This window comes from Piliocolobus tephrosceles, chromosome 11, assembly GCF_002776525.5.
Source record: "Piliocolobus tephrosceles isolate RC106 chromosome 11, ASM277652v3, whole genome shotgun sequence".
NCBI lineage: Eukaryota > Metazoa > Chordata > Mammalia > Primates > Cercopithecidae > Piliocolobus > Piliocolobus tephrosceles.
The window spans coordinates 60099251-60122217 of record NC_045444.1 but is presented as its reverse complement, the minus strand read 5'-3'; the positions used below and the strand labels follow the sequence as shown (position 1 = coordinate 60122217).

General features: G+C 37.0%; 1 protein-coding gene across 3 annotated transcripts in view; it reads left to right on the top strand.

The window, feature by feature from the left end:
• The window catches only part of OLA1 (Obg like ATPase 1), a 171904-nt gene that overhangs the window by 87652 nt on the left and 61285 nt on the right, over nucleotides 1-22967 (top strand). For all 3 annotated transcript variants that reach the window (XM_023185950.2, XM_023185949.2, XM_023185947.3), the window contains one exon: nucleotides 18247-18422. In XM_023185950.2, coding sequence (XP_023041718.1) covers nucleotides 18247-18422 — 176 coding nt within the window. The remainder of the gene's footprint in view (nucleotides 1-18246; nucleotides 18423-22967) is intronic.

The window sequence follows — 22967 nt, the reverse complement described above, 5'->3', positions numbered from 1 at the left end:
TATCTATCTATCTATCTATCTATCTATCTATCTATCTATCTATCTATGTGTGTGTGTATTTTTTTTTTTTTTTTAAAAGAGACAAAGTCTTAGTCTGTCACCCAGGCTGGAGTGCAGTGGTGCCATCATAGCTCACTGCAGCCTTGAACACTTGGGCTAAAGCAGTCCTCCCATCTCAGTCTTCCAAGTAGCCAGGACCACAGGTGTGTGCTGCGATACCTGGCTAATTATAGGCGTGAACCACTGCTCCTGGTCAATATATGTTTTTATTGTCTTTATCCAAATCTGTTAGTCAAGCAGTAAGGTTTTAGATAAATGAAAATAAAGTTCTTATATTTTACTGTTTTGCATTTATTTCTAGGCCACTGTGTATTTTTCTTTATGCTAGTCACATACATATTTATATACAGCATGTGTATAAGTAGGCCTATGTAAGTTATAGGCATATAATACATTTATGTTTACATTGTTAGTTTGCTTTTGTTACTATGTGTTGTCTCTTATATTGTACTTTTATTTAGGATTAAAACTTAGCTAGCAAAATATTATATGGCATTGTATTAACTGTGTATGTGATATAGTTGGATGCATTCTTATAGGTAAAAATTTATATGAAGAAATGGAAATCTTATTCAAAAAATAAACTGCACTATTTAAAATAGAAACCCATCTTTTTAACATTGCAGCTGAGTTAAACAAATAATCTTTCCACCATTACCAAGAGGTGCTGTAGTTAAAAATACATTTATACATATTATTTTTAAAAACCTAGTTAACTTTAAAATATGTAAGTTTTCTTGTCGTTTAGGGTTCTGTGAAGCTGATCATCAAGAGGGCTGCAAATCATTGGTGGTTTCTATTTTCAGATTTCCACATCCCGGAGTAATTTGCTTTAATTTCACCCAATTTAACCTATACTTCACACCATCACCATTCAGCTTTAATAGCTATGTTCTATGCATAAGAAAAGCAGATAAATGTCCACAATTAGGCTGCAAATGATTACAACTAGTTAGGGCTTTATGAAGACAAAACTTAAAGGACCATGGCGCCAAACAAAGCCACAAAGACGGCTTGAAAATGCTGTCTGGAGAAGTCAAGTCTACCATGGCATTTGATTTATTACTTTTGTAGTTGATTTTACTTATTTTTAATATATTGGCAGGTGTGCCTACTCTGAGAAGTATTCATCTTTAAAGAATATTAGTTCTCTGTTCATTTATTTTGGTTTTTAATTTATTTGCTTTTTTGAATCTCAGCATAACCAGATTGAGTCTTTTTTCAAAAATATTATTAAAAGGTAGCAATTTTTTTAAAAAATTGAGAACAATTTGTTTGAAATGTGCTGGCATTTTTATGCCTTGTTAATGCATTTCTGAAATCAAGACTTTTCTGAAATGTTTATATGTTGAATAACCCTATCAGACATTTACTGGAAGTATAGTTTTACAATTTTGTATAGAATTTCATTTCCAGATAGGTTTTAGTATGCAAAATGTAAGCCTATGGAGGATTACTTCTATGAAATGTTACTTGTATGTGCACATGTATAAAAAATTCAGAAATTGTTTTAATCCTATTTGTATATTATATTTTCTAAGATGTATGTTCTTGTCGATGTATACTGTTATTTCAAGGTATAAAGAATTATTTATGGTTTAAGGTTTTAAAAAGTTAAATTATTCATTTTAATATAATGGCATTTTGTAAATTTATTTTCTCCTATGAAGTAAAACTTACTATTTTGGTTAATATATTGCTGTATTTAATGAAGTAAATAAATTTCAGTCTCAAGACTGGATCCCATCTCTTTTCAAAATTTTCTGAAGATTTTAATCAAGGTGCGACATATAAAAACATTTTCTTTAAATACTTTGTAATAAATATGTACATAACATAAATATAAAATAAATATAACTCAAGGCTTTAGTCTGGTTTTCCACCGTTAGTCATTCTGTTAGATGTTCTCTCAGACATTTTATATAGATAAGAATAGCAATACTGATGGATAATAACTTTATGGGCACCCATAATTATTATTGTAATTGTAATTCTCCCCATTTTAGAAATGTAATGGTAATCATTTTATTTATTATATAAGTGGTAACATGTATTTAAACATTTAGATAAATCTTATTTTCTTAAATAATAATTCTGTCCTTCGTTTATTATTGCTTAAAATCCAAAATAAATGTAGATGAAAAACCAAAGCAGTTGTGGGGTTTTTTTGTACACATGTAACACACACATGTGTATGGTGTTGCATGCAGGTGCTAACTTTAAAAACAATACTGGAGAATTAATAGCTGTGTACTTTGTTTATAAAACCAGTGTATGTGGGGGGAAAGTACACTAAAACTTATTATTTTTAAATATCCTTATTTTAAAGAAAGTAGTCACTCATTTGTCCTGCAAAGTAGACCAGTATAGCCATGGCAAGACAATACAGCTACACAGCTTCACAGTTGTATTAAACTAGTTTCATATGCTATATCATAAAACTTTCAGTCCAATCAGCAACTAAATTTAAATACTGCAAATTGTAGCAGCAAAACAATAATTCTGCTGATTAGCCCCTTTCCATTTCTTGTAAGTGAACTGTTTATGCTGTTGAGTACCTTTTGAAAAAAGAAAAAGCCAAAACAGCCTTGATTAGTCAAGGAGTAATTGGATGACTTGATTTTAGCAAGAGAATGAATTGGTTGATGATAGCCTGTAACTAAGTGTAGTGGTTCTGTTCAGATGAATACATAACATACAGTCATCAGATCTTGACAGGTATAACATATTAGCAGTGCTAAAATCCCATGGTGGGGGGATTAGATGGAAATGGAGGGGAATAAGTTTGCCATGAAGTCTTTTACTGGAAAATTTGAGGTGATTCTTAGAGGACTTTCGATAAATATTCATAGGTTTTTTGTTGTTCTGATTTTCCATTGGGGGGTAAATAGGTGGAGCAGTTTCCCTATTACAGTAGTCCCCCTGTTTTTTGCTCTAAAGACAAAATAGTTCCATAGACAAAAGAGCTAATGGGATCACTGAACTTTTTGCAGGAGGATCAGTGATAATATCCTTTCACTTTGGTGGAAAATCATGGGGTAAAGATCATGGCTCCTTAGTAAGAGCCTTGATGCATTAAATGTATTTGTATTTAACTAAAGTCTTGATGATATCAGAACTTTTTGTACACTGCATTCCTATTTATGATTTCCTGATTACTTTCAAGACTGTATCTGAATTGATATTAATGAAATATGGCATAAAGCAAGAAAGAAGTTTTTTAAATGTATTCATTTGTAACTAGTCTTAAAACAGCCCGGTTGTACTGCCTGTCCTCCACCAAGAATAGAATACAATAACCACCCCTTCTCTACCATAACGTGCTATGTGGGTCCAAAAGTTTCATTTGCATAAAATATGCAATCACTTTATTTCTAGGTGAATTAAATGACAGGATGAACCTGCACAGCTGACCACAGGGGTATAAGGGGTGTCACAAGGTCCTGGCCCATCCAAATCCATTCTGATACTGGCTTTGATTTGGCACCACCTGGTGGTGGTAGCTCTAGCTTTACTGTTGAGGACTAGATCTTGTAGACTGACTCGGACTTTGTAAGATTGCAGTAGAAATTCTAGAAAGATCTCAGGTAGATCATACCCGTTTTGTTGGGCCAGCTGGGGTGGGTTACATCAGAAAAGTACTGGGGATGCAGTGACCTCCCTTACACAGTCTGCTCCCAAAGGACATGGTTGCTTGCTTATCCTTCGTCTCCCTAGGTCTTATCCTTTCTTCCATGTTTCTACTCTCCTTTTAGAACTGTGTGTTAATGCATTTAACGGTGTATTTTGTGAGGTATATTATCTGGTTTCAGGGCATCTACCATCACAGTACTTTTCATTTGGACCCAAGATGTGATCTCTATTGTGTAATGTGGATTTAGTCAAACCATCATCTTCCTATTATAACACTAGGTGTTCTTGGTGAGTCATCCCTCTTACCTTCCTATATTCTCCCGTCTGTATCTTAGAAAAATTAGATAGAAGTCAAAATCCATTGGTATTATGAATAAAGGTTATAAAATGATCTTAGGAGGTAGGTACTGTTATTGTGTACATTTTACAGAGGAAACTAAGACATGGAGAAATTCATCCAACAACTAATCAGTCAGTCTGAAATCCAGATTTGAATCCAGATGTTCTGATTCCAGAGTATGTGCCCTTAATCACTTCTGTTATACTTCCATCCTGCTGGAATGTCTTCTTTACTCTCTGCTTCCCTTTGCAAATATCTGTCCCTGAAAGGCCTCGTCTGTATGCTGGCCTTCCCTCCTTAATCCTGATTCATGCTGATCCATCCCTTCTCTCTCTCTTTTCTCCTTTTTTATTGCTACATTCATTAGTCTTAGTTATAGTATGTAGGTATGTGTTCCCACTTCTTAATTTGACTTATACATTCAAACAATTGTTTGTATTAACTAAAATGTGTAATCCAATGCAAACACCCCAGAAGTCTTCAGAAGATAATTGTCTGTCCTTCACTAATAGTTAAGCAATTCAGAGATGAAGAGATAAGAAATTTCTTGTATCTTCTATTGCAGTCTGTAGTTTGCCATGTTTTATGCTTTGCTTCTCTAGTAATTTTTGTGATTGATATGCTTAGCACTAGTTTCTTTGAAATGCTCACTAAATGTCTTATTGTGTGCTGTGAAATTGATCTTTTTCTGTTGTGCTGCATGTTTAGCTTCATCTAGAATCTGTAGTTTCCCTCTAACAATTTTTCATTCTAAGTGCCAATAACTGCTTGAGGCGTTCATTCATTAAGTGATTCCTCCTTCAGTCATGTCTTCACTTGTATTTTTGCTCACCCCTTTTTTGGGCCTGTTGTGCATCAGCTCTGATCAGGGCACTGGTGGGAAGTAGAAAGACATTTAAGATACACATAATCCCCAAGCTTAGGTAACTAGGCATAGAATCAGATATTCTAACACTAGATGTTAGAATGGATAGTGGTCAGATGAATAGAATGGATAGTGGCAGTTCAAATAGAGGATATGGTTAGAGAAGGCATATTGCTGTGGAGATACCATTCAGTGACATTTCATTAAGGCCATGAAAGATATGTAAATTTTTTTGAAAGGCCAAAGTGAGGAGGAAGAATATTCCAAGCAGAGGGATGAGTAACAGCATGGAAGATGAGAAATGAAAGCATTGAGAGTAATTTAGTTTGATTGAAAATGGGGTCTTGTGGGCACCAACGTTACAAAAATTAAAGCTCTGATTTGCTGTTTAGTTTATTTCTTGAATAATGAATGGTTCACATGTCCCCTTTATCCGTAACTTACAGTATTGCTAATACAGACAGAATTCTAGTTTTTGTTAATTTCTGTGTTTGCATTTTTTTCCTCCTTGTAATATGACTCCTTGGAAAGGTGTAAAAATGGTATTTTCTCAGAAGCCATATTTAAGGTAAAATATGTAACCACCAGTTCTGCTGTACTTTATTCCAAACAAGTCTCTACAACTCCTCTATGACTCAGGTATGGTAGAGATCTCTTAGACCTGAATTCCTCTAAAATTGCCTTGTAAATGAGAAACCGAACTATACATTTTAAGGATGGATGTAATTTGTAATAGAAAGAAAGGATATTTATTTATCTTTGAATTCCAAAAAAGGCAGTGGGAAAAAATACAGTGATAGTTGAACATGAGGAACTTTCTGGCCTTCATGAGTCAGCACAAGAGTTTGGCCTGAGCTGAGAGTTTCTGGAGAGCGATGATGGTAAGGTTGGAAGGGTAAGGGCAAGGTCAGTTTATACAGGGCTATTTCTACAGGCAGAAGGCTGAGTGATGTTTTTTAAGTTAAGAAAATAGAGAGCCGGCTATTGCAAAGGGTAAATACAACAGAAACAATCAGCTCAATATTGGAAGTAGGGCAGAATCTCAATATTAATTCAAAATAGCATTGATTGGCTGAGCGCAGTGACTCACATGTAATCCCAGCACTTTGGGCAGCTGAGGCGGGAGGATTACTTTCACCCAACTGTTCAAGACCAGCTTGGGCAAGATAACAAGACCTCATTTCTACTGAAAACAAACAAAAAAAATTAGCCAGACTCAGTGGCAGGCCCTTGTAGTTCCACCTACTCAGGAGGCTGAGGCAGTAGGATAGCTTAAGGCCAGGAGGTCAAGGCTGCAATGAGTCGTGATTGTGCCACTGCACTCCAGCCTGGCAACAGAGCAAGACCCCATCTCAAAACAAAAACTAAATAACATTGGTTAATTTTGCCTTTTACACATTTAAAGTATTTGTTATATAATAAGGAATAAGAAGTGAAAATCTTGTTTAAAGCCGAATGCTAGTTCTCATTAAGATACTTCTTTTTTGCCTACTTCTTTGAAAAGAGTTGCTATGTTGCAGCAACTAAAAATTTAAAACCCTTGAGCAATTGAATATAATTAAGTACAGGTGTTGACTCTGGGTTATAATTCATAACTTTTAAGTGACTTTAAGGATTCTTTAATAGTGCGGATGTCTAATTATCTACAATATAAGTATAATACCAGTAACAGGCAGAATTTTCTGGTGTTCTATATATTTAGAAGAATTACACTGTATAATATTGTAATGTACTGCTTCTTGTCAGTCACAACCAGAAGGTTTTTTTGATTGCTACTATACTAAATATAAGCTCCAATTTTAACGTTTTTCATGTCTTTCTACCTGCTTTTTTTCTCTTTATCTCATCCTTACTATTCAATGTTGTTTTTCACTGCTTAAAAGTATATTATTTTTAATTTAAGAGAACTCTAAAAATTAGAAGAAAATAACAATTTTTAAGGTATCTCAGAACTGAATTGACCCACTTTATTATTCTCTCCTATGCTAAATATCTGTTTGTCTCAAGATTTGGAATTATATTTACTTACAGCCTTGCTTGATTGCTCCCATGTAAGTTTACTTTGCGTAAAAGTCCTATAGGAATCATTTATAATTTCTTTAATTTTAGACTAGTCTCTCAAAGTCAGCTACATATGCCTTTTTACTAAGCTTTTTGAAAACTTAATCCATTTTTGAGTATGTCAAAGGGATGGTAGTTCTATTCCTCTTGGTCTAGATTCAGTTTTAGAGCTGTTTCCTGTAATGAGAGAGGAGGAAGGAAGAGGAGAGGCGAGACAAGCAGAGCAAAAGCAAATTCTTCTGGCTACTTGTAGTTCTGTTTTTTATTCCAGCATTAAACAATTAGACTATAGCACAGACTGGATTATTTTATGGCCTTTGTTGTATCTATTTTAATATTTTCCCTGGAAAGCAAATATTAAAGACTTTAGAGATTACTTTTGATTGATTTCTTATTGTAAATCAGCACAACCCACCAACTCCAGTTATACTATTCCATTATGCTTTTGAATCAAGTAATTAACACTTTGCATACTAGACCAATTATTTCCATTTTTATATATTTACAAAATATTTTATTTCTCCAGACATCTAAAAATACATTCACTGATTAATACAACTCTCTTCATTTGTTTCAAACTCTAAAGGCTAGAAATGTAAACTTACCTCTTTTTGAGTGGAATATTGTTAGCGGAATGTGCTATTAGTTATTTTGTGTATGCCAAAATTTGCCTTCTTCCCTGATATTGTTAAGAAAGGCAAATTGATTTTTGAAGTGAATATAATAAATTGAGATGCTCTTCTCCCACTTTTTAACTTTTTTATTTATACTTTTTGAGACGAAGTCTTACACTGTCACCCAGGCTGGAATGCAGTGGCGCAATCTCCCCTCACTGCAACCTCCACCTCCCCGGGTTCAAACAGTTTTCCTGCCTCAGCCTCCTGAGTAGCTGGGACTACAGGCACCACCACGCCCAGCGAATTTTGTATTTTTAGTAAAGACAAAGTTTCACTGTGTTGGCCAGGCTGGTCTCGAACTCCTGACCTTAGGTGATCTGCCCACCTAGGCCTCCCAAAGTGCTGGGATTACAGGCATGAGCCACTGCGCTGGGTCCCACTTTCTAACTTAAGGAAAGTGATTAAAACTACACACCTTACTTAATGCAAAGATACATATTATAAGCTTTAGGTTAAGCTATAAATTAGATTATGGTTTTGCTCAAATTGCTTTTGTTGCCAAGATGGTAAGGAGATTTATCTAGATTAAGACTAGAGTTTTGCAGTGTTTCTGTAAACCAGGGCTTAAACTATATTTTCAAATCAGAGCATTTAGAGTGTGCAATAACTAGCTTTTATACCTCTTCCCCCCCCAACCCCTGTTCACATCACCACTTCCACTCCAGTGCAATAAAGAATTTTTATCATGTCATTTATGGAAAATAAATAGGAGTTTGTATTTTCCAGTGTTTATTAATAAAACTATAGATATTAAATGAATTGCCAATGCATGTTTAGCTCTCTCCCTTCTCTTTAAATATTAATGAGTTAGAGAACTGTAAGGAAGTTGGGAACCAGAGTTCTGACATAAGGTAATACTTTGTTTTGAAGAAGGGATTGGAAATTTGAAAAGATAAAGGTTTTTTTAGCAGGATATTGTTGTCTTGATTTCTAACATTGTATTTAATAATTGATCTTCTATTGGTTTAGGAATCTGGCCCCTAACCTCTGAATGATTGTGGCGGGACTCTGGATTAGAATATAAACACTCAAAACATTTACTGTTAACACATAGGACAAACTGGAAAGCAGTGTAAAATAATGTAGCATGTAGTTTGTTTTGGTGCTGTGATTTAATATTACCATATATTTGTGTAATAATTTTATTTCTCTTTTTCTGAAGTTTGCATTTTAGAAAAGTGGTTATCTGATTGACATCGTTTTCTTGAGTTAATTTGCACGTTCATCCTGTTTTCATGTGTCCCATCAGATTTCTAATGCCGTTCTTCTAATCGTTCTTCACATAGTGAAGAACAGTGATTCCCTTTTAGCTGGTTCTTTACTTCTGGTTAGTCTTTCTAAACTGCTGCTTTCTATATTACTCATTAATGTAAGACTCCTTATTGGCTCCCTATTGACTAGTAGATGAGCTCCAGACTTATCCTGATATTTGGACCTCCCTATCCTCCATGCCCACCTTTTATCATTTTCTACTCTTCAGCACAATTTCTCACGGTGATCAGCCCTCCAGTAAGCTTTGTTCATTTCAAATTTTATTTTTTAGCTGATGCTTTCTCCTGTTGCTTGTCATGCCTTTCTTCATCTTCTTAACCTATTCAATTTTTCGTATTTTTAAAGGCCTTACTGATTACCTGTTATTAATTATGCTTATATTTAAAGTCTACTAGTGAATATTGCTCTCCCTTTTTAATAGGTTAGATTTGTTTCCTCACCAGATTATCCAGTTACTGAGATCAAGATCCTCTTATTCTGATTTTTGTTTTTAATTCTCACAGACTTAGCACATTGTTGGATATATAAGGAGTCTTTCTCCAATTGGAAAACTTATATTTAACAAGGCATATTGTGGTTTGCATATGTGTTGAGAGGGTGGCAGTTTATGCAGTAGTTTACATACCAAGGAATTCTTTACCTCTGTATTGTATAGTGGTAGAGTATGGAAAAAGCATAAGTCAAATAGGTCTATTTTGATTACATACCCTCTTATTCCCAAGAAAACTCTAGACATGCTATTTGGAATCTCAAAGTATCTTATCTGTTTTCTCTTGCTGTAACTGAATACCTGAGACTGAGTAATTTATAAAGTAAAGAAACTTATTTCTTACAATCATGGAGTCTGGAAAGTACAAGGTCAGCAGGCTGCAGCTGGTGAGGGCCTTCTTGCTAGTAGGGACTTTCTGTAGAGTCCCAAGGCGGCACAGCACAGGCCACCATATGGTAGTGGAGCTCATAAGAAATGGGCAAACTTTTTATAACAAACCCACTCTGGGCCGGGTGCGGTGGCTCAAGCCTGTAATCCCAGCACTTTGGGAGGCCGAGACGGGCGCATCACGAGGTCAGGAGATCGAGACTATCCTGGCTAACCCGGTGAAACCCCGTCTCTACTAAAAAATACAAAAAACTAGCCGGGCGAGGTGGCGGGCGCCTGTAGTCCCAGCTACTCGGGAGGCTGAGGCAGGAGAATGGCGTAAACCCGGGAGGCGGAGCTTGCAGTGAGCCGAGATCCGGCCACTGCACTCCAGCCTGGGCGACAGAGCGAGACTCTGTCTCAAAAAAAAAAAAAAAAAAAAACACACACACACACAAACCCACTCTGGTGATAAATAGCCTACTCCCTTGATAACCCAAAAACCCATGAATGGCTTAATCCATTCTGGGGGCAGAGCCCTCATGACCCAGTCACCTCCCAGAGATTCCACTTCTCAACACCGCTGCATTGAGTTTCCAACACATGAACTTTCGGGGAATGCGCTGAAACTATAGCCCAGGTTTTCTATGACAGATGGTTTATAAGTATTGCTGTGAAGCCTGTACTCTTCAATACATCATGTATTTCTATATCTCTCTAGGGATTCTTTACTTCTAAAAACTGAATACAACCCAAGTTTAAGTAGTACTGTGGGAAAGCAGTTCACTGAAGTCCTGAATTTCCAAAGTATATTTTTGTTTCTGAAGTCCTTCAGGTTAGATTCAGCATCCTAAACAGAGTATAGATTTATCCTTTTTACTCACATCTTTATGGAATAAGAACAGGCCTTGAGTGAATGAGTAAACTGATTAATCTTCAGTTCATTTATAATCATTGAAAAGAGCCAACTCATCATTTCTGCCAAATCATACCAATAAATAAGTAGCATGCAGAATGTCCAGTACCATAGGAATAGTCAAATGTATCTCACCAAGTAAATATGTGTTTTGAATGGACCTCAGTAAGGGAGGTACAGAAATTAGAAAAGTCACAATTTTAGAGTAAGCATTGACATTTTGCATTTATTCACTTAGTGAATGCATTTTATATTAGAAACAGTTTATATAACTAACTAAAAATATTTTTTAGTTCATTTCATTTGATACTGCCTCAGAGTATACTGGAGCCACTCAGGGGAGTTCTGAGTTGGAGATTCTGTTAGTGAGAGTGTAATAGAGGGATAAGAGAAGAGAGCTAAGAAAGACATCAACATTTATGGGTAAGTTATAACAAGAAAAGAAATGACCAGAGAAAGTAGAAGAAGAAAATCAGGAGAATGCAGTTAGAAAGAAGCAATGAAAGAGACTACTATTTCAGTGCTCTAAAGTTAGGTGCTACTGAGTGGTCATTCAAGATTCCTAAAGAATGGCTGTTAGATTTTAAATCATTAAGGCAAATCACTGATGTCCTTTCTAAGATCAGTTTGTTAGCTTGGTGGTGGCATATGCCAGACTATAGTGGGTTGAGTTGTAAATAGGGGAAAAAAGTGGAGAGAGCAGATGTAGACAGCTCCTTCAAGAAGCTTGGCTCTGAACTGGAGGAATGAAAGTAATAACTAGAGGGAAAATTAATGTCCAGGGTGAATGACATGATTGATTTAATGCAGAATCTTAAGCAAGCTTAAATGTTGATGAGCAAGTATTAGTGGAAATGGAGGAGATACAAATACAGGAGAGAGGTGTAATAGATTGAGGTCTGAGGAAATAGAAGGAACAGTCTATGGAGCAAACTTCCTTGGGAGGGGCTAATATCCAGCACAGAGATGGGAAAGAGATTAACCAGAAATAGTAGAAGGAGTGATGTTGTCCATTTTACTGCTGGAGAGAAGGAAAGGTTAGTTAGATAACAACAAAAAGGGGGTTGGCTCTCCAGAAATGACATGCATTTCCCTGTGAAGTGGGGAAGGTTAAGGTAGCAGGGGAGAATTGGAAAGCACTAGAAATGTGAGAGAAGTCAAGAAAGTTTGAAAAGAGTACTTTGCTGTGAAAGGAAACACTGTAGGATTGCTGGGTGAGAAATCTCTGTGATAGAATCTGGCTTAAGCCTATTATGGTTAATTTTTTTTCTATAACAAATAGTTTTTTAAATGAGGGTTTACCATAGTTAACGTTTTAGTTACCCATTATGTGAGTATTTCTCCTTGTGCAAATTAAACTTGTTTGTTGTGTTTTTTGTTTTGTTTTGTTTTGTGTATTTGAGACATAGTCTCACTCTTGTCGCTCAGGCTGGAGTGCAGTGGCGCCATCTCGGTTCACTGCAGCCTCCACTTCCCAGGTTCAAGCAGTTCTCCTGCCTCAGCCCCCCAAGTAGCTGGGACCACAGGCGCATGCCACCACGCCTGGCTAATTTTTTGTATTTTTAGTAGAGATGGGGTCTTACCATTTTGGCCAAGCTGGTCCAGAACTCCAGACCTCAGGTGATCTGCCCTCGGCCTCGCAAAGTGCTAGGATTATAGGCAGGAGCCACCATGCCTGGCCTGTTGTGCTTTTTAAGAAGTGACTTAAAAAGGCCAGGCAGGCAGATCACTTGAGGCCAGGATTCGAGACCAGCCTGGTCAACATGGCAAAACCCCATCTCTACTAAAAGTACAAAAAAGTTAGCCACACATGGTGGCACGCACCTGAAATCCCAGCTGTTCAGGAGGCTGAGGCACTAGAATTGCTTGAACCTGGGAGGTGGAGGTTGCAGTGAGCTGAGATCCCACCACTGCCCTCCAGCCTGAGCAACAGAGCAAGACTCTGTCTCAAAAATAAATAAATAAACAATAAAAAATGACTTGTTTTGTATAAACAATGCATGTTTATTATAAAAAGTTTAAATGAGACAAAACTGATAAAGAAGTTTTTAAAAATTACTCAGTAGCTCACTTCCCAGAAATTCTCATTAGCATTTGGTCGGTGTCATTAAGAGAGAGAAACGACTTTATACAAATGTGATCATATAGTGTATGTGCTATTTCAAATAGACTACTAAATTTTATTTTGAGTTTGAAAGAAAAAGAAATAATACAGAAGAAATTACTGAACCTCAGGTATGGGTTTTTGTTTTTGTTTTTTTTTTAACAAAAGATACAAAAGATAGGTTCTTAAATGATCCTTTAGGCCATAAGAGAGAATTCTGAAGCCTTTTGTAGACTTGATTTTTTTTTTCTCTTTTCTTTCTTTCTTTCTTTTTTTTTTTTTTTTTTTTTTGAGACGGAGTTTCGCTCTTGTTGCTCAGGCTGGAGTGCAGTGGCATGATCTCAGCTCACCACAACCTCTGCCTCCTGTGTTCAAGCAATTCTCCTGCCTCAGCCTTCTGAGTAGCTGGTGATTACAGGCATGCGCCACCATGCCTGGCTAGTTTTGTATTAGTAGAGATGGAGTTTCTCCATGTTGGTCAGGCTGCTCTCAAACTCCTGACCTCAGGTGATCTGCCCACCTTGGCCTCCCAAAATGCTGGGATTACAGGCGTGAGCCACCAGGCCCAGGCTTTTTTGTTGTTGTTTAGTCACCCAACTTGAAAATGTGTGACTTGATTTTAATGCTTGTATGAGCATAGTTTTCTTCTCCTGCTCTTGATGGTATGTGTGGTGTCAGTGGTTCTGTGTCAGATGGTTGACCATCCTATAGTTGGTCAAGTATACTTTTTATTTCAGTGTTTATGCCATCTTATTTGGAATGTGAGTCTTTGAAAGTGGCTATGATTTCTAAGTAGGCCACCTTCTTGACTGATAGGATCACTTTCACAGACTGTGAGAAATCTTAGGGTGTCTTACTTTATATATATAAGTCCACTTACAGAAAGAGAAAATGTTTCAAAACTCAGTGAATTTAGAAAAGCTAAACTTTAGCTCTTTTGGACTCTTGAGTTATAAGAAATTTTATCTGTCTTTATGTCTAAATAGTATCTGACTGTTGAATACACCTTCCTTCTTTAAATTTTTTTCCCTCACTCTCATAAGAGCATACTTCTAGTTTTTCTCTGACTTTAGTTTAGTCCTTCTCAGTCTCTTGCCAAGTTCTTCTCCTCTCTCAGACATCTGAGTGTTGGAGTGCTCTCTCTAGGTGATGTCATTCAGATCTGTTACTTTAAACACATTTGATAACTGTCAATTTTATATCTTCATTCATGACATTACATCCTACATCTAGCCTATCTCTAAAATATAGTCCTAGTACAAACACTTCTCTTCTTCTCCACAGTCTTATTTGCGTACCACTCGTCTGGTTATTGCTCATTGGCACCACTACAGCTACCTCCTAACTTTGTCTGCAGTCACTCTTGCCTCCTCTCTTAAAATCTTTTCTTTTTAAAGTAGCTAAAGTGGACTATTTAAATCATAAGTCTTATCACCCTGCCTTCCCCATATATATATATATAACTATATATATATATATATATATATATAGGCAGCCTGGTCAACATGGCAGCCTGGTCAACATGGCAAAACCCCATCTCTACTAAAAGTACAAAAAAGTTAGCCACACATGGTGGCACGCACCTGAAATCCCAGCTGTTCAGGAGGCTGAGGCACTAGAATTGCTTGAACCTGGGAGGTGGAGGTTGCAGTGAGCTGAGATCCCACCACTGCCCTCCAGCCTGAGCAACAGAGCAAGACTCTGTCTCAAAAATAAATAAATAAACAATAAAAAAATGACTTAAACAGGGTCTTACTCTGTCGCCCAGCATGATCACAGCTCTAGGGAAAAAAACCTAGAAACTCTGTTTATTTTAATTCTTTCCAAGATGAATTGAATAGCATGAAGCTATATTACTCAAAATTATTTTTTGAGTATATTGCTGAGGATTTCTTCTAAATTAGTAATTCCTACATTAAAAAAAAAGGTATATTCCCCAGTTACTGAAAGAATTTTGTGTGTTGGACTCTCTGCTAAACACTTGACATATATTACCTGATTTAATCATATCCATTCTCTGGGAGGTAGAAGCATCCTCATTTTAAAGATGCAAAGATAAGATCTATAGAGGTTAGGTAATTTGTCTAAGATTCTATGATCAGCAAATCTATCTGATATGTAGAGTCCGTGAACTCAGATAGGTTTGTTGATCATAGAATCATATATATATATATATATATATATATAGTTTTTTTTTTTTTTTTTTTTTTTAACAGGGTCTTACTCTGTCACCCAGCATGATCACAGCTCACTGCAGCCTCGACCTCCCAGGTTCAAGCAGTCTCCCACCTCAGGTCCCCAAGTAGCTGAGACCACAGGTGTGCACCACCATGCATGGCTAATTTTTTTATTTAGAGACGAGGTCTCACTATGTTGCCTAGGCTAGTGTCAAACTCCTGAGCTCAAGCGATCCTCCTGCCTCAGCCTCCCAAAGTGTTAGGATTACTGGTATGAGCCACCATACCAGGCCTCAAAGACTATATTCTTAAGCACTAAATCTTGTACTAAAGAAGGCAAGATGCAAAAAAAAAAAAAAAAATTACTATGACATAAGTGTATGATGAAGTTGGTTGACCCAGAAGTATGTCTTTGGAAAAGAATCTCCAATTTTTTAGCTCTAAGAAATGAGAAGTTACCCAAATGGCCACCAAATTTAATGGAAGCTTTTATTTTATGGCTGTTCTAGGCCCATTCTAGGCTATTCCATTTGACAGGATAGCCTTAGTGTTCCCTTTACTTAATTTTTATCTTAATATTTGACAGTTTTTTTTCAGAAATAAATTTAAATTCTACTTATGGTATGTTACCACGTCACAATACAAATGAATATAATAATATTAACCTTGGGGCAAGGGAGCAACAGTGCCACCAGAGTATGTAAGGTCTGTGGTTTGAATTTTTTTTCTTATAGTAGGGGGAATAGATTAGTGATGATACAGTCATAACTCATTTCTTAGGCTAGTCCTTGGCAGAGTCTAGGTAAGGTACAAACTAGAATATAATTTGTTTTTTTGGGGGGGCAGTTGTTTTTGCTTGGCAAGGTCTTGCTCGGTTGCCCAGGCTCGACTGTAGTGGCATGATCATGGCTCATTACAGCCTCTAACTCCTGACCTGAAGCAGTCCTCCTACCTTAGCCTCTCCAGTAGCCAAGAGTATAGGCGCACACCACCATGCCCAACTATATATTTTTTTAATTTTCTTGTAGAGACAGGATCTTGCCTTGTTGCCCAGGCTGGTCTTGGACTCATGGGCTCAAGTGATCCTCCCACCTTGGCCACCCAAAGTGCTGAGATTACAGGTGTGAGCCACCACACCCAACCTAAAAGATAATTTGAAGGTTGCAAGATAGACACATGATTTCTTCCCCTTCCTCCTTTATTCTTTTTTTTTTTCTTTGGATTTGTTTAGATCATCGGAGGGCTTTGTTTTCTTTGCATTCAGAAGAATTGCAGTTACTAAGTTTCTTTTCTTTTTCTTTTTTTTTTTTGAGACAGAGTCTCGCTCTGTGGCCCAGGCTGGAGTGCAGTGGCCGGATCTCAGCTCACTACAAGCTCCGCCTCCCGGGTTTACGCCATTCTCCTGCCTCAGCCTCCCAAGTAGCTGGGACTATAGGCGCCCGCCACCTCGCCCTGCTAGTTTTTTGTATTTTTTAGTAGAGACGGGGTTTCACCGTGTTAGCCAGGATGGTCTCAATTTCCTGACCTCGTGATCCACCCGTCTCGGCCTCCCAAAGTGCTGGGATTACAGGCTTGAGCCACCGCGCCCGGCTACTAAGTTTCTATTATCAACTTGGTTAAAATTGAGGATCGTAATTAAGAATTGCCATTTAAAACCTGCTAATGCATTTACTGTAGGGATGTTGTTGAGGACATCACTATAGTTAGTCATTGGACCCTACATAGAGACAACTATGTAGGATCTTTTTCGTTCTGAGTGTCACAGAAAGCTTAGTCACTTCTGTAACTTACAGTGTTCTTTGTGTTGCTTGACTGCCAGGAAGCTTCCATTTTAATTTTCCTATTTTATTGTGCTATTTGCATAAGATGCCTCAAATCTTGACAAGGAGTAAATAATATTGTGCTTTCAGGGAGACTTCTTTCATATTTTCAAAGATTCAAAAAATTTACCTAAACCACTGTCAATTTTGTTTATTAGTGAAACATCATGTAGCTCCTCATTTCTGCTAATTTTGCTCATATGAATTTGACATTAAGTAGTATACTATTTGTATGCAAAAAACTTAAATACTACTTTACATACCTATACTTTAATTGTAATAGTATATTTATGTTTTATTATTATTACTGAATAATCCACATTATGATACAACTTAATTATTTTTAATTCTGGGAAATTATATTTTAAAACAATGTATAACTTGTAACAAGAGTATCTTGGTTTTTGGTATTTAATAATGAGCTACGTTCACTGTTTCTCTTAACCAAAGTCAATCAAACTCTGTCATGATTTCTTTGATACCTCTGTCTAAAATAATTGATACTTTATGTTTGAAAACATCTCATTTGGGGACTATAATCTAATTGGTAATTTTAATGAAATTAATTTGTTTATAAATGTATATATTGTTTGGTGGATGTATCATTGCTTTCTGTTTGTAATATTTCTTAGTATTTGTTCATTTTTTATGATACTGTTCTTTATCTGGTAATTTGAGTAAATCCCAGTTGAATTATGTTGCCACATTATGTCTTCAAAAGGGCATAAAGTCAGTACACATGCTTCAGTAATATCTGGTTTTTTTACCCTTATGTTTCCAGTTGGCAATTTGAAATTATGGCTTCAACTGCACTTTAAATATGTGATAATAGCATGTGTTTCTAATAAGGGCCAGCATCATTTTGTTCAGATAGTGTGAATGGTTGTCACTCATATATGACAAATGCACCTTCATCTGCTTCTTTGATAGCCCCCTAAAAACCATACCCTCAAATCAGGCCGATGAAATTAGCTGCTGTGTAAATTGTGTGTCTGAGTGGTTCATTATCTAATCACCGTCAGAACCACAGTGATAAAGTAGATTGAAGCAGGGAAGAGGTCTGCCAGATGATTTCAGACACCCCCCTCCCTAAATCTGGTTTCCCTTGGAAACCCTAATAGTGCAGTTTAGAACTTCAGTCTTTCATGCCTGGAATTCAGTATCTTTTAATGTACCAAACTTGGAAATGCCGGTAGTTCTAGAACATAATTTTGTTTTTGTAAAGACCATAATTTTATTTATTTAAATCAATTTTTGAAATATTGAGACTCTTGAACTACTGTTTTATTGCCAGTAGCCTCACTATTACTAAATGGGGAAAAAATGCTATGTCCTACTTGCTGAGAAGCCAGAGTAATTTATTTATTATATTTATTTGTTAACCTTCTAGGAATCTTTCACTCTAATCATAATGAACCCTCTGTATTATTTGTTTATTGAATTGCTTCCCTTTAATTCATTTTAGGTGCTTTTGAAGATGATGATATCACGCATGTTGAAGGAAGTGTAGATCCTATTCGAGATATAGAAATAATACATGAAGAGCTTCAGCTTAAAGATGAGGAAATGATTGGGCCCGTTATAGATAAACTAGAAAAGGTGGCTGTGAGAGGAGGAGATAAAAAACTAAAACCTGAATATGTAAGTAAAAATTTACAGCTTCTTTAGATACTCAAGAGTTTATTTTTCTTGATTAAATTTTTAAAATAATGCATATGATATATCTAATATTGTTATGGAATTTTAGAAGCCAAGGGTTATTTCTGTTTAAAAAAATTGTTAAGAAACTTTATTTTTAAACAAGCAAGGACCATGGTGATAGACTATTTAGGGGGTTCTAAGCAAGCAGTAGTTAGCAGTAATAATGAGTGTTTATATGATTACTATGTAGGTCTTCAAGTTTTAGTGTTAATAAAGTGTGGTATATGATGAAAAACTTACTGGATTTGGCAAAATGACTCATACAGGTTTCATGGATTTGAAGAAGTGATTTATACAAAGAACTGGTTCTCCATAGGGGTTGACTAAATTAATACACTCTTAAAGTAAACAGATCATTTTAATATTTTATGGAATGAAAACATGCATCATTGTCCTGAATATTCAAATGTGTTTTCTATCACATTATAATGAATAATTATTAGTAACGTTGTAATAAATGTTCCAAAATGTATTTTGAAGCTTTTAGTTTACATATGATTGAATTGTCTTTAACATTTAAGAAATGGTGCCCTGGCGAGGCATGGTGGCTCACGCCCATCATCCCAGCACTTTGGGAGGCTGAGGTGGGTGGATCACCTGAGATCAGGAGTTTGAGACCAGCCTGGCCAACATGGCGAAACTGTCCCTACTAAAAACACAAAAATTAGCCAAGTGTGGTGGTAGGTGCCTGTAATCCCAGCTACTCGGGAGACTGAGGCAGGAGAATCACTTGAACCTGGAAGGCAGAGGTTGCAGTGAGCAATGATTGTACCACTGCACTCCAGCCTGAGTGACACAGTGAGATTCCATCTCAAAAAAATATACAACAGTGGTCTCATAAGATTATAACGTCAAATTTTTTCTCTACCTTTTCTATGTTTAGATAAACAAATATTTACCATTGTGTTACAATTGCCTACAGTATTCAACACAATAACATGCCGTACAGGTTTGTAAGAGCAATAGGCTATACCATATACCCCACAGCCTAAGGAATATTAGTAGGCTGTACAATCTAGGTTTGTGAAAGTATACTCTGCATTGTTCGCACAAGGACAAAATTGCTGAAAGACACATTTCTCAGAACAGTATCCTCATCATTAAGCACTGCATGACTGTAGTTTCTTTGGGAGCTATATCAGGAGACACATCAGAGAGTAAGGAATTGAAACTAGTAAGAGAGGCCCGGCGCAGTGGCTCATGCCTGTAATCCGAGCACTTTGGGAGGCCGAGGTGGGCAGATCACGAGGTCAAGAGATTGAGACCATCCTGGCCAACATAGTGAAACTCTGTCTCTACTGAAAATACAAAAATTAGCGAGGCGTGGTGGCAGGCACCTGTAGTCCCAGCTACTCAGGAGGCTGAGGCAGGAGAATTGCTTGAACCCTGGAGGCAAAGGTTGCAGTGAGCCGAGATCGTGCCCTTGCACTCCAGCCTGGTGACAGAGTCAGACTCTGTCTCAAATAAATAAATAAACAAAATATTTTTAAAAATAAAATAAAATGAAACTAGTAAGAGAAAGTAACCAACACAAAGTATGCAAATGAGCAGGTTACCCCCATGGGCAAGAGTAAGGAAGCTGGGGTAATTATCAACCAATTTATATCAGTTACTGGCTATGGGCTACTCCAAGGAGTGCTAACTCCTTGGTGCCTGATGTCTTTGTGATTTGAGCATAGAATTGAGTCAGACTAACAGATGCTTACCTTAAGCCATCACCATGTACTAGACCTGTGATAGCAAAGGGAATTTTGGGCAGGGTAATCCTATAAATTCCAGCACTTTGGGAGGCCAAGGCAGGTGGATCACCTGAGATCAGGAGTTTGAGACCAGCCTGGCCAACATGGTGGAACCCCATCTCGACCAAAAATACAAAGATTAGCCAGGTATGGTGGTGCATGCCTGTAATCTCACCTACTCGGGAGGCTGAGGCAGGAGAATCACTGGAACCTGGGAGGTGGAGGCTGCAGTGAGCCGAGATCATGCCACTGCACTCCAGGCTGGCCAACACAGTGAGACTCAGTCTCAATTAAAAAAAAAAAAAGAAAGAAAAAGGAAAAGAAAAGAGATACCTATATGATTATGAGATCAACTAGCTATTGTAAGGAAGTTTCTTTTAGAAATATATTTCTTATTTTCTCTAGCAAATGGTCTAAATGTACAAAAATGTGATGGACATAAAAGAGATAGCTACTTGAACTTTATGAGAAAGATAGGCAGGTCATTTTGTATTTTAGTTTAGGTATTGTATTGACCTATTCTTCTTCAATATTGTTGATTCTTCCTGTTCGTTTAAATGTATCTTTATTTTCTGGGTAATCTTTCAAAAATTCAACATTCAAACCTCTTTTCCTATGAAGTTTCCAGTTTCTAGATTTGGATGCCATTTGTATTTTTATGTCAGTAAGCATGAAAGACTTAGGTTAAATATACTCTAGCATGAAACATGAGCTGACTTTTTAATGTTAAAGCAGAGTCTTTCCTGAGAGCAAGGTAGATATATTCTGACATAAGATACACCCTTTTTTTTTTCTCGAGACTGAGTCTCACTCTGTCACCCAGGCTGGAGTTCAGTAGCACTATATCGGCTCACTGCAACCTCCGCCTGCCTGGTTGAAGTGATTCTTCCGCCTCAGGCTTCCAAGTAGCTGGGACTACAGGCGCATGCCACCACGCCCAGCTAATTTTTGTATTTTTAGTAGACACGGTGTTTCACTGTATTGGCCAGGCTGGTCTCAAACTTCTGACCTCATGATCCACTCACCTAGGCCTCCCAAAGTGCTGGGATTACAGGTGTGAGCCACTGCGCGTGGCCAAGATACACCTTGAAGTAAAACCAAGGCATTAAAGATGGCAGGAGTGGGATAAGCATTTTCTCTTGGTATCAGCCAAGTGTGTTCATTTCCTAGGGTGGCTGTAACAAGCACCATGAACTGGATGACTTTAAACAACTATGTCTTCTTTCCCGGTTCTGGAGGATGAGAAGTCTGAAGTCAGAGTGTTGGCAGGGCCATGCTCCCTCTGAAGCCTCTCTGGGGGAGAAGTTCTAGCTTCTGGTAGCTCCAGGTGTTCCTTGCCTTCTGACAGCAGAACTCCAATCTCTGCCTTAGTCTTCACATGGCCACTTTCCTGTGTCTCTGTCCAAATTTCCCTTTTCTTATAAGGACACAAATCATACTGGCTTAAAGGCCCACCTTCCTCTAGGTATGGCTTCATCTTAATTAATTTCCAAATAAGTTCACTTTCTGAGTATCAGGGATGGGATTCAATCTATGATACTAAGTCATCAAGATCAACGTTAATTTTAAATCTGTTTAAGTGTATGTACATCTCATTTGGAAAAATGAAATTTGAAAAATGAAGTTAGGAGGCTTTAAGGAACAATGTATTTTGTATCAATTATTTGGAAATCATTATACTTAGAAAATATTCATAGAACTAATAGCTAATTGAAGAACTAAAGACTACTAGAAATTATAATTAATGAGTCTTTTTTTCTGAAAACATCTGAGTAAAATATTAATGTCCTCAGTAGTATGTAACTATTAGCAGATTTCTTATATTCTTAAGGCAATTTTTAAAACTGGTATTAACATAACTTTTGAAATATTTAAGGTATTTGTTTTTAACAAACATTGAAAGATTCAGAGTAGCATACAGGCATACTTCATTTTATTGACCTTCACTTTATTCGGTTCCAGAGATATTGTGGGTTTGGGGGGTTTTGTTGTTGTTCTACAAATCAAAGGTTTGTGGCAACGCTGTGTTGAGCAACTCCATGCCATTTTTCCAACAGCAGGTGCTCCCTTTGTGTTTCTGTGTCACATTTTGATAATTCTTACAAGATTTCAAACCTTTTTGTTATTGTAGTATTTCTTAAGGTGGTGTTTGACCGTTGATCTTTGATGTTCCTGTTATAACTGCTTTGGGGAGACATGAACCATGCACATAGAAGACAGCAAACTTTGCCGATAAATGTTGGGTGTGCTCTGATTGCTCCACCTACTGGCCGTTTCCCATCTCTCTCCCTCTCCCAGGTTGTCTGTATTCCCTGAGACACAACATTGAAATTGGGCCAAATATTAATAATACCCCTACAATGGCTTCTAAGTGTTCAAGTGAAAGGAAGAGTCACATCTCTCACTTTAAATCAAAAGCTAGAAATGATTAAGCTTAGTGAGGAAGGCATATTGACAGCTAAGATAGGCTGAAAGCCAGGTCTTTTGCACCAGTTAACCAAGTTGTGAATGCAAAGGAAAAGTTCTTGAAGGAAATTAAAAGTGTTCCTCCAGAGAACACACGAATGAGAAGAAAGCAAAACAGCTGTATTGCTGATATGGAGAAAGGGATTTTTTTGTTTTGTTTTGTTTTGGTTTTTTTTTTGACACGATGTCTTACTGTCTTGTCCAGGCTGGATCCAAACCCCTGGGCTTAAGTGATCCTCTTACCTCAGCCTCCCAAGTAGCTGGGATTGTAGGTGTATAC